The 12,539-nt window shown below is 43.6% G+C and overlaps 1 protein-coding gene across 1 annotated transcript; it reads left to right on the top strand.

The window, feature by feature from the left end:
• Positions 1–257: 257 nt before the first annotated feature.
• On the top strand, positions 258–12,142 carry MFI2 (antigen p97 (melanoma associated) identified by monoclonal antibodies 133.2 and 96.5; the record flags this gene model as incomplete). Its single annotated transcript, XM_009078880.1, has 12 exons — positions 258–468; positions 784–940; positions 1,831–1,898; positions 2,656–2,843; positions 3,003–3,183; positions 4,113–4,264; positions 4,675–4,771; positions 5,612–5,806; positions 8,158–8,314; positions 10,743–10,810; positions 10,919–11,106; positions 11,864–12,142. Coding segments are annotated over 12 exons (1,941 nt in total), but the record flags the coding sequence as incomplete, so codon positions are not given.
• Positions 12,143–12,539: the final 397 nt, after the last annotated feature.

The raw sequence follows: 12,539 nt of genomic DNA, 5'->3' as shown, positions 1-12,539 counted from the left end.
TGTTAAATACATAGAGTCATAGAAAACCTCTTCCAGAAAGGAACCTCCCTTCTAAAGCAGGATGAGCTTCAGAGTTAGAGCACATTCCCTGTGGACTTCACCTAAGACAATTCACATTGAAAAAATAATGGGAGACATTGAGTCACAGTCAGCAGGTTCTCACCAAGAGTATGAACTGTGGACTTGCCTGTGGGTGAGAACCACAAGAGGCCACAGATTGATGTATCTCACCGTAATGCTGCTGTGAGGCTACTTAGTTTCCTTCTCTTTCTTCCTATGCTGCAGAGCTTGGAACTTCTTATTATGCTGTGGCTGTGGTAAGGAAGAATTCCAACATCACCATCAACAGCTTGAAGGGTGCCCGTTCCTGTCACACAGGCATCAACAGAACTGCAGGCTGGGATGTGCCAGTGGGTTATCTCACTGACAGTGGGCGCCTGGCAGCAATGGGATGTGACTTTCCCAGAGGTAAGAGTTATAGGGCAAAGATCTGTTCTTCAGCAGTGCCTTTCTGATCATCTTGGGACCCTGTGTGTGGACAGACATGTGATTCAGCTGCTGTTTCATTCCTTGGCTTTGGTACTCCTTGTGCAGTGGAATAGACCTGATGTAGGTCTGATGAAGACTGCAGGGTTGTTGTTTTATAAACTTGGAAACCATCTTTAAAAAAGAAAATTATTAACTCCTTCCAAGTGTTTTTAGAGATGTACTGTATAGATGTGTTAAAATGTAGGATCTTGTTTATTCCTTGCTAAAATAATCTCATTCTAATTTTGCATTTAGCTGTAAGTGACTATTTCAATGCAAGCTGTGTTCCTGGAGCAAATGTTGCCAACTATCCCAAATCCCTCTGTCAGCTCTGCAAAGGGAATTCGGATGGACGGAACAAATGCGAACGCAATTCCCAAGAGCAATACTATGACTACAGTGGAGCTTTCAGGTAAAAATCAGGGCTCTGTCAGTTTTTTTATCACTGTGCTTTCCATAGCCATCATGTCCAGACCTCACTGACAGGAAATTGAAGCCACAGAGTGTTCAATTATCTTACTAGAAAATCTACAGTTTTGCTAGGTCAGCTGTGCTTTAAACCTAGAGAGTGAACAAAGGTAATTCTAAACCCACTATTTCAGGTATTACTACCTGAGTAATAAAACCAAAGGGATGTTTAGCACATCTGCTGGGCAGGAAAAGCCCACTGCTGTTTGCTATGTCCAGCAGCTATTGACACAAACTGAGTGTTTGTTCCAACAGGCTTTATCGACTTTATCTTTCTTGACTTTATCTTTCCCAGTAAAACCTGATGACCCTTGGAGTCTTGAGAGCTGAACTGCCACCCTACTTGGCTATTCCAGTCATCCCATCTCAGCTGCACTGAATTACTGAGTTGCTGTGCCCTTCATTTTTGCACTAATCTTTACCTTATCTTCCTCCTTCTTGGCTGTGTACTGTGTTGCAGCTCCCAGTCCCTGAGTAACAGCATTAACTGAGCATCAGCAGAATTTGCTCTTGAGAAGCACTTGCTCCTCTCTGCATATTCCCCAAAGGACTGTGTGACTGCCTTAGAACTGTCCTGGACAAAGAAGGTCACGGTGTTTGTCCCAGGCAGCACTGAACATGTTGTCCATGTTCACCAAATGACAATGATAGTTTACTTCATGCTCTAACAGCCACTGGTCTGTGCCTTGAGCAAAACTCTCAGCACAAGGAAATAGGTCATTGTCTGTGGCTGATGGAACGTGGCACAGAGCCCTGAGGCTCTCAGCCAGCAGTGCCCAGTGCAAGGGAGCTGCATTTTGTAATGCCTCTTTGTGGTTGGGTTTGTGTTGTCAGGTGTTTGGCTGAAGGTGCTGGAGAGGTTGCTTTTGTGAAGCACAGCACAGTGCCTGAAAATACAGATGGTGAGTAATCCTGAAGCTTGTTGAATAATAGCTGCAAGGTTTGAAATCGTGTCTGTAATGACAGTATAATATCAAATCTTCGATGCACTTTGAATTTATATTGAATCAGCAAAAAAAATGCTGCAATAGTGAAAGCAGATGAGCCCACAGAGGTATGCACAGGATGTAGAGGAGTCCATGGGCTTATTTTTTTTAAATGTTTGATAGTTTCAATAAAGGTTAAAGGTTAGAGGTGGAATCTTAAGCTGCTTCTGGAAAGAGAGCTTCAACAGCAGCTAACTCTATATAGACCTGGGCTGTTAGATTGCTCCAGCCTACCCAGGGATCTCAGCAGAGACTGGCAGAAAGTTAAGATGTTGACCTGTCCTGTCTGACACCGTGTGAAAACTACCCTGAGCATAACATTGCTTTAATATCGTGGACCTGTCTGACCCAGAGGAAAGAAAAACCAAAAAAAATGTTGCATGTGATCCTAAACGTAGGGATACTCTTGATACTGCTGCAGACCTCTATACAGGGGGCAGTTCCCCAGTGCAGTCTCACAAGTGTTAAGCTGTTTGTTGTCTCATCAGAGATGCAGGACTCAAGGACCATGTAGATGCATGGGGTGTGTTGTGCAGCCAGGAATAGTTCAGAGATGCTCAGGAGATGTCTATTCTGCTCCACATGTGCAAGTGAGGCTTAGAGCAGACTTGGAGCCAAGAAGCATCAGCCCCACCTGGTGTCTGTTCCATAAGCATGTCCTGTCTGCTTTCAGGGAGAAGTCTTTCTTCGTGGGCTCAGCGGCTTCGCTCCCAGGACTTCCAACTTGTGTGTCACAATGGCAACACAGCTGATGTGACCGAGTGGAGAACCTGCCACCTGGCCCGAGTCCCTGCTCGGGCCGTGGTTGTGCGGCCAGATACAGATGGGACAGTTATCTTCCAGCTCCTAAACCAGGGACAAGTAGGATACCATTTTTTCATCAGTACATTGCATTTCTCCCACCCACTGAAGACAGGATGTCTACGCCCCTTCGACTCTGTGGAGCTTGAAGGGCTGTGGGATGTCACACAGCCCAGGTGGAGGGATGTGTGACAGGTGCTTTTTTCTTTTCATTTACAGCAAAGATTTAATGGGGTGGGTGCCAAGTTTCAGATGTTTGACTCTGCAGCCTACAGAGCCCAAAATCTTCTGTTCCGAGACTCCACCACAGAGCTCACTGCAATCACTGCTCAGAATTACCAGGCCTGGCTGGGTGAGGAGTATCTTCGTGCCATGCAAGCTCTGAGCTGCAACCCCAACAGTAAGTTGTCTGTAGGTTCCTATTCATAACCAAGAACAGAGATAGCTGAGAACACAGATCATCTTGATTCTGCTTTATATTCTTCACACTCTTGGAGGGTTATGGCTTGATGTCAGTCTGATCTGAAAGAAAGGTCACTTTTTGTCCTGGAAACAGTACCACATTGCAGAATACTTTCCTGTGCAAATTGGCACAGTTTGTGTTATAAGCTGCAGGCAGTTTCTACCCCTTCTGGTGTATTACCATTAATCTGGTAAGCTGCTATTGCTGCCTGGTACTTAATTTCTCACCTGCTGACAAGGGGAAATCATAATGCACTGCTGCACAAATCCTCAGGTAGTCTATAAAAATGGATGAATGGGTTCCTAGCAGAGGATTTCCACCGGAAGCTGAAGGAAACCCTCAGTTGCTCTTTATTGAATCATTACAGTCTTGCATACTATCAGAAGAAAGTAGAAATTACTTGATATGTGTTCTGGGAAGGTCAGGAACACAGGCTGTAATAATCCTTGCCTTAAGAACTTTCATAATCCTGGCAACTGAGCCTCCCAGACATGCTCTGTGCTGTGGCAAAGACCCTTTACCTCCCCACTGGTTGCTTTTGCACAGTGCTCTGTGCTTTCAGGCAATCTGTGTTCAGGGAGGCTTTTTGCTGCACTCATCTAACACACTATGGCTGTGCCTAGTGGCCAGCAATTGTAGGAGGAGTTGCTACTTTGCTGTGGATAGGTTTGCAGTGTGGACATAGCACTAACCTGCAGTGCCCTGGTTCCTCATCAAGTGTCAGGCTGAGCTGGAGGGATGGGGAGCAACACAGAAGCAAACATTTTTTTAGCAACATGTATGGGACATGTGTGACAGTGAGCAGTGTGAATGTCTCTGTGTTGCAAAGAAAGTGGATGTACTATTGGCTTTTCAATTTTGTGCAGCATTGCCAGAAAGCCTGAACTGGTGTGTTGTATCCACTGAGGAGATTTGGAAGTGTGGTGAAATGGCCATTGCCTTTAGGAAAAAGAATTTGAAACCAGCAATTCAGTGTATTTCAGCCAAGACAAAGGAACACTGCATGGAGCTGATCCAGGTAGGCTGCTACAATCCTTGTGCAATAAACCAAATGACAAACACTGCTCTCTAGGCAGGGTTAGATATATATGTGCTCACTTAGCTGACTGGTAGGAACACTGGATTTCAAGGAGGTGATCTGTAGCTGGGATGACAGGGGTGGAGCTGAACCCTGATGACCTTCAGCTGTGATGAGGGCACTGTTGCCCACCTAACTCAGGCCTGTATGTGTGAAATCTCCTGTCCCTGTTTTGCTGATGATGTTTTATGCACATTTGGAGATTTTCTTTAGTCACATATTGCTCTTTTGCTGTAAGCATTGCCCTTCAGGGTACAACAGGTGTGATGGTGAACAACGTGTCACCAGTAGCAGGGGAAGTATTTCTGTTTTTTTTCACAGAAATCCTGCATTTTCTTTTATTTTTCCAGAAAAAGGAAAGTGATGCTGTAGTTCTGGGTGGAGCTGATATTTACACAGCTGGGAAGACATATGGCCTTGTACCAGCAGCTGGAGAAAGTTACTCTGGTAAGAAGGTTAGGAAACAGACCTTATTTTTCCAGGTTGTTTGAAAACAGCTCAAAAAGCACAGCCCTTTGTTCCCTAGCTCTTCTGTGCAAACTGTTTTCAAAGGAAATGAGAATTATTACCCTCACATCATGGTTAGAGGAGGAAATGAGTATGAGATGAGCTTCTACAGTGATGCAACTTTTATCTGTCCTGCTGCAGGACTAGGTTGAGTCTTTGGCAGTTCTGAGTCTTGTGCCTCTTTATTTGTCTTTTCAGTTCCACAAAAAAATATTTACAATGGAAAATCTTAGTATTCACAAAGTCAAAATATTTTAACATAAAAATACAGAAATGACACAGTAGATTCTGGTTAGAAGCAAGTTCTTGCTGTCAATGTGACTGCTTCAGTCACCAGTGAAAAGAAGCCTTATGTCTACAGTGTCACTAAGACAGAGTTTCAATATGCTGCAAAACTCATCAAAATTTTAACACAGGTTTGAGGTTTTGCATAAAAATAACTTGTTAAAGCAAATTTGCTAAGTTGCTAATAACCCAAATGTTGTTTTTCAGAGGGATGTGTCTATAAGAGCTGGTGTTAACTAGAAACACTTTGGTGTTTATCTCTAGGTTATCAGCTCAGGTGTGTAGCACTACCAGCTGACAGGCTCTAGGTGAATGCAGCAGCATGAGGCAGTAGAAGTGAAGAGTAATTATGTGTACATCTCTACTTCTGACTAGCTGATTGATGGTGCAGTTGCAGTTGGCACCAGATAAGGGTAATGGATCCACGAATGGTCACTAATCAGTGGGAATACTTCAGGGAAGCTGTAATGTCTTTTGATGTTGTTTTTCTACCAGCTGATGATAGCAGCAATGCATACTATGCCGTGGTGTTAGTGAAACGAAATGTGTCCAATGCATTCACCATCAGTGACCTGAAAGGGAAGAAGTCTTGCCATACAGGACTGGGGAGAAATGCTGGATGGAATATTCCTATTGGCATACTAATTAAGAGGGGGATTATTAAGGCCAGAGACTGTAATATTCCTCAAGGTAAGACAACAGTATTACATATAAAAAATACAGTAATAGTCTAATGATCAACTTTAATTAGGGAAGTAATTGTGATATTTCAAGCTCTGTATTAAGTGTATCTGTTTGTGAAGGGGTATTGTGTTTTTAATGTTATGATTTGAAATTTTAAGTTTGCTACCAGAGTGGGCTGGTGGAGGGAACTGAGAATGTGACATCTAACACAGAAGTATTCCTCTCTTTTATCACAAAATCATTGGCTAATTTAGGCTGGAAGGGACCCTTAAAGGTCATCTAGTTCAACCAAGTTCTCAAAGCAGGTCTGGTAGTTCAGATTGCTCAGGGCTGTGCCCAGGCAGGTTCTGTGACACTCCTAGGACAGAGATCACGTGGAACCTCTCTGGACCCAGTGTTTGACCGTCCTTGGTATAAAAAAATCTTTTCTTCTGATCTAATCAGAATTTTCCATCTTGTAACTTCAGTCTATTGCTGTCCAGGTCTGATAAGACTCAGGAGTGTTCAATCGATTCCCCCAATGTGAATTAAGACAAAAACAAGGTCAAAATACCATTAGGGAATGAGACTTTATTTTTGCCCACACAAGGGGGAGAGAAGAGGTGATAGGAAAGTTAGAAATAGGAAAGGGGGATAGTTAGAAGTAGGCAAGATTTGGTATGCCAAAGCAGAGGGAGTCACCACCATGGATCCAGATGAGCCAAAGTTGTGTAGAAGAAGGATAGTCACCACCACAGGTCCAGCAGCATTCTGATGATCCATAGTTGTCTTTTCTTCAGTGGTGTGTGCACCCTCACTCTGGATGCTGTCGTTTTTACAGGGCTCTGCCAGGGCACTGGTTGGTCATCTCCCCTTGAGCTGCAGGATGAGCTCATAGCAATTCCCAGAGAAGGCACCTCGTGAGTGTCCTGAGGTTCAGGTGTGGCCAGAGATTCACGGGACAGTGGTGCCTGGTTATTTTAGCAGCTGGAGGGGATGACCCTCCTTAGCTGGAGGATTTGAGTGGTGGACAGTGGCACCTCATCTCAGCAGCTGGAGGATTTCCATGGCTGGAGGCATCCCTGGCAATCAGCCAGCCTTTGCCCCACAACAAGCCACCAAAGCCAGGCAATGTCGAAAACTACATTTCTTAAAGGTCCCTTACAGTTGCTTCTCATCCTTTTGCTCTGCATCCCTGAGAAGCATCTGGCTCTGTCTTCCTGAAAAACACACTGTATAAATGAAGACAGCAATACACTGTTAGTTGTCTTCATCTCTAGGCTGACTAAATCCAGCCCTTAGTCTGGTAAGGGCAAGCTGTGCTCCAGCCCTCTCAGCATGCTGCTCTCCTTTCACTTTATTTGCTCTAGAATGTCCATGTGTTTCTAACACTGGGAGCTCAGACCTTGGCACGGGTGTCAGAGGAGAACCACCTCTCCTTGACTGCTCCCCTAACACCCCCCAGTGTGCCATTAGCCTTCACTGGCACAAAAGCACACTGCTGACTCTTGCTCACCCTGTTGCCCCCTAGGATCCCCACATCTGTTTTTCACAGAGCTGGTTTTCAGCCTGCCAGCCCCCAGCCTTTTTGTGTTCTTACTCTATCCTAAAAGCAGGATTCTGCATTCACCTTTGTCAAACTTTGAGGTTCCTGTCAGCCTGTTCAGATCCATCTCAGTGGCAGTCCTGGCCTTCCAGTGTATCAAACTGCCAAAGTTTACTTCAGTTTTCAGAATGCATTGCTGTCTGTATTTAATCAACTTTAAGCCTATCATGTTGCCTTGAAAATCCTGCATTTACATCTGACTGCCTCAGCTTTTGCTTAAGGACATTGACCCAAGTCAGATATCAATGATCATTGAATCCCAGAATCATAGAATTTAAGGGTTGGAATGGACCTTATAGATCTAGTCCCAATCCCCTGCCATGGGCAGGGACACCTCCACACTAGATCAGGTTGCTATAATAGAACAGTCACAGAAAATACAGGCATATCCCCTTTAGAAGGTACTTTCAGCTCTGGGATATCATTGCAGTAAATGATGCATCTCTGTATCCCTGTCTGGAGCTTTACTGTGTTTATTTTCAAACCACATTAGGTAATGAAGCAATGTAGCATAGGAAAAGGATTTATGATTCTAATTTTGCTTGCCTATTTCCTATCTCCTAGGAAGCTCTTTGGTTTCATTACAGTCAGCTAAATAGTGCTTTGAAAAGATTTTAAAAGTTCTAGTCTGTGAATTCCAGCAGTGCAGCTGGAACTCATGTTTCTGGTGTTCTGCTGAAACCTGCACTGGTTATTACTTCATGACAGTGTAACTGACCTTCTGTGAGGATCCCACACTTTTCACTTCTTATGTTGGTTTGTCTTTCCCCAGCTGTGAGTGAGTTTTTCTCTGCCAGCTGTGTGCCATCAGCTGAGCAGGACAATTACCCATCAAAACTCTGTCAGCTGTGTATTGGAGATGAGAATGGAAACAATAAATGCAGTGCAAGCAGCCAAGAACGTTATTACAGCTACAGTGGAGCCTTCAGGTAGGATTACATATGGTTGTTGCTTTTCAACTTGTCAGAATGCAAGGAGGACTTGGTTTCCATCCTAGTCAGCAAACAGTAGTTATTGTCGCTGCAGCATGTGCTGTAAATGAGGTGGGACACATGTCCCCAGGTGTCTTCAGCAATACAGGTATGTCACAAGGCATTGCACCAGATCATGTCCAAACCTTTTGCCAGCTTTGTGGTGCACAGACAGCCAGATGACCAACAGCCTAACCCTTATGTCTGTGTACAGAGCAGTGGGCACCTACCAAGTGAGGACCAAGGAGATTGTCATCAGTCTCTAGTCTTGCTTTAATGTAGTGTGGCAGATAGTCTGCTAGTCTGAATGGGCAGGTCATCCATAGGGAGCTCCAGCAGGGAAGCAGGCACAGCAGGATCTGGCTGCTGTAAGGCCATGCAGGGTGGCAGACTCTAGTGACAGGGAGCCAGCAGTGCATCCTCATTGCTCTCAATCACTGGTGGCTGTATCTGAACGTGGATTTCTGAACAGCACAAACAGCTATGGCCAATGTTGAACTATCAAATCATCTTCAAAACAAGATCTGTTAAAAATACATATTTATATCATAATAGAAAATGGAATAAATACTTTGTGTAGCAGTGTACATGTCCACATGGAGCCATACCGAAAGACTATGAAACTCTTAGATATGGAACAAGCACTTCCTTTTCCTGACCCTCACCTCTGAAGGTCATGCCAGAGCTGGCAGAAAAAGTTCTTTTTCCTTTGGGGAAGAGACTTCAACAGCAGCTGCCTGGTAAATATTGAAATGGTACACTTAGATAACTACTTTTTGCAAAGCTATTTAGTTGTGTCCAGCTGCTCTGCTGTGGTACATGCCTGGCAGGCAAACTCCAGATCCTCTGCTGTACTGGACTAACAGAGCCATTCCCCAGTCACCAGAGGAATGAGCAACAAATGCTTTTACAGGCTGCATGAGCCTTGCTCTTACCCTAAGGTTCTGCATTTGATAATAGCTCCTGTACAGCCCAAACTTTATACAGGGATCACCTTTTGTTTTTGAAAGGGAAGATGTTTAATTCATCAAGTGATGTGGAAAGTTTTAGGTACTTTAAAAGGTTAAGGTTTGGGTGAAAAACAGAGGATCACAGTCTTCTGTGAGGGAGGGTGGGTCTGGCTGTGACACTTAGGTGATCCTCTCTGAAAGAAGGATGAGATATGGAAGGTGATTGACATAAATTTAAAATTTAGCCTCACATTTCCAGATTCCATCAGCTCTGGCTGTCTTCAGGTTAACTTGAGGTATGAGAGGCCACTCAGTTTGTGTGTATCCCACTGCCTGGGGCAAATTAAACTGTACAGAGTAGTGAAAAATCTGTCAGGAACAGCATTTTCTGATGTGGAAATGAACTGAACAGCACCTACTGAGTCCTCATTCTGTGTGTGACAGTGTCAGCCACATTGTGGTAAGCCCTTTGATTCTAACTGCTGATGCTAAGCCAGGTACAACTGAAATACATGTATTTTTGGTAACTGTTAGCAGTCATAACTTTCCCTCACATTTTGTACTGCGTAAGTCATGCACAGTTACAGCTTTACATCTATTTCATTGGTGGGTTTAACTATCTTGTTTTAAGAAATGCTTGTTGAAAACACTTGCAGAATAAACTACAAAGTACCACCACTAAACTGTTACCCCCAGATCCTCTGCCAGCACACACTGCCCAAAATATTTGGGAAGATAGATCCTTTTGCTAGCTCACTCAGCTCACTGTTTTGAGGTTGATGTTGCTTATGTATTTCTTGCTGAATGAAGCAAGTGCTGTGCATTTCTCCTGTGTGTTGACTTCATATTTCAGGCTAGCAGAAAAATCTCCTAACAGCCTGTGGTGCCTGTTGCACTGTGTGCTAGAGAACACCCCACAGTATGACAAACACTGGTAAAACTGTGTGTTCTACATCTTTGCCCTGACTCTCTCCGTAATAGTATATAGGACTCTTAGGAGAGGAGGTGATTTTAGGGCAACTGAACTTAGCTCTGGAACAGTACCCTTAGAAACTGCAGTTAGATTAACTAGAGATCTCCAGTGTATAGGGCTGGAAAGGCTGCAGATATCACATGAGAGATCTTCTGTCTCTTTACTCAGCTAATACTGACCTTTTCTGTTGTTTCTCACACTGTTTTTAATGACATTTTTCTCCTGGATTCTTCTCTTAAAATTCTTAATTCAGTTTTTTTTTAATACTTTACAAAGATGTTGTCTTTCTCTCCTTTCAAGATGCTTAATTTCTTCGGTTTTTCTTGTTAACTTCGGGTCTGCTACATTTGTTTTCAGCAATGTATACAAGAAAAATAGTATTCTATACCTGCAAGTTATTAGCAAAAAATATGGTTCACATAAAGATGCTTTGAATTTAATTCATATCTTTGATTTCTTGTAGGTGCCTGGCACAGGACTCTGGGGATGTGGCTTTTGTGAAGCACTCAACAGTGTTTGAGAACACAGATGGTACTTAGTTTTATATATCTATTTATTACAATTCAGGGCGGTTTTTTTCTTGCTCTAAAGCATTCAGTGAGTGACAACGACCAGTTTCTTTTTTTTTTTTTTTTTCAGGTAAAAACAGTGCTAGTTGGGCCCAAAACTTGAAGTCCAGTGATTTCCAGTTACTGTGTCCAAATGGTGCCCGTGCTGAGGTCACCCAGTTTGCAGATTGTCACCTGGCACGGGTGCCAGCTCAGGCCATTATGGTTCACCCAGATGTCAACGTTTTTGCTCTATATGGACTACTGGACAAAGCCCAGGTATTAATAACCCATTTATTTTAGAGGGGAATTACACATGCTCTAACACAGGACCATGCTGCCATGTCATCCCCCCTGCATCATGGCACTGGCAGTGTGGGCACTGTGCAGAGGTCCTGCTGTTAGGAGTGTGGCAGAGAAGGTAAAACACAACCCAAGCAACTCTCCCACTAAAACCATCCTGGTGCACAAGGCATTTCAACTTTTTCCCCAGCCACTGGTTGCAGTAGTAATATTCCTGGAGCTTAAGGTGTTTTCCTGGGACTTTCCCATGTTTCTATGTGACTTTGAGGTCTATATGGTAATGCTTTTCCATTATGGATTTTTCCTAGGAATGCTACAGAACGTTGCTGAGCATATTTATGCTGCAGCCATGTACACAGTAAAGCATCCAGGCAGACCATTCAGGCTGGCACAGTGAGGTTCCTCTCCATACTAGGCTTTAGTCATTTCTGTAGCTTCTATGCAGCTAAACCTTGTATTACACAACAATATTTAGGCAGAAGCATTTTTTTAAAAACATCTCTTTCCAGATAGTAACTATAAAAACAGAATCACAAATGCTGTTCTTGTAACTGCCAGTGGCATAATTCTGTATCCAATCTACTGGAGCGTCAAAAAGCAAACACATAAGAGAGATTCTGCAACTGTGTATGAATTTTTTATTTAGAAAACAGGTCCTGTTGTGTTTTGTGTTGTACAAGAGGAATGTGGCACTTAATCTTGTAAAATACTGAAAATTTTTCACTCTTTTCAGGTCTACTTTGGAAACAGCAGCAATGAAAATGGATTTAAAATGTTTGATTCTTCAACTTTTCAAGGAAAAGACTTGATCTTTAAGGATTCTGCTGTTGAGATTGTGCCAGTAGAAGAGAAGAGAACATACACAGAATGGCTGGGGAGTGAATATGTTGATTCCCTTGAAGGGATGCAAACACCACAGTGTTCTGGGGCAGGTGATAAGATGAGGCAATACTCACTCATGGCTACTGTCATTCCCCTTCTTGTTTTATGTCCGATCCAAGGCTTGGACTAGCACAGTCCAAGTGGTGACTTCTAGGCCACCTCTGTCCTACCACATTCTCTTCAGATAAGCTGCTGTTTACATATGTGCTGCACTAACATTTGAATGCCTTTTCCTGCCTCTTTCCAGGGCAAGTGCCAACAGCACCTGCTCGTCAGGGGAGTGGGGTAGGGCTGGAAGCTGCCCCTGTGTGGTTGGGGTGGAATTTGGGGCAGAAACCAGCAATACAACATCATCACGGTTTACAAGATCAGTCCAAAGCTGGAGCATCTCTCCTATCATTGCTGATGTTGAATCACCCAGGATTCCCAGGCACTGTTAGATGGATACTGGGTTTCTGACCTGTAGAAGAATTACTTGGAAGGCAATACCAAAAGTCTTGTCTAGTGAATCCTCTCTGGGTTACATT

This window comes from Acanthisitta chloris, unplaced genomic scaffold (genome assembly GCF_000695815.1).
Source record: "Acanthisitta chloris isolate BGI_N310 unplaced genomic scaffold, ASM69581v1 scaffold15127, whole genome shotgun sequence".
NCBI classification, from domain to species: Eukaryota; Metazoa; Chordata; class Aves; order Passeriformes; family Acanthisittidae; genus Acanthisitta; species Acanthisitta chloris.
Note: the sequence above shows the minus strand (reverse complement) of the source record. Positions and strands in the feature narration are given on the sequence as shown.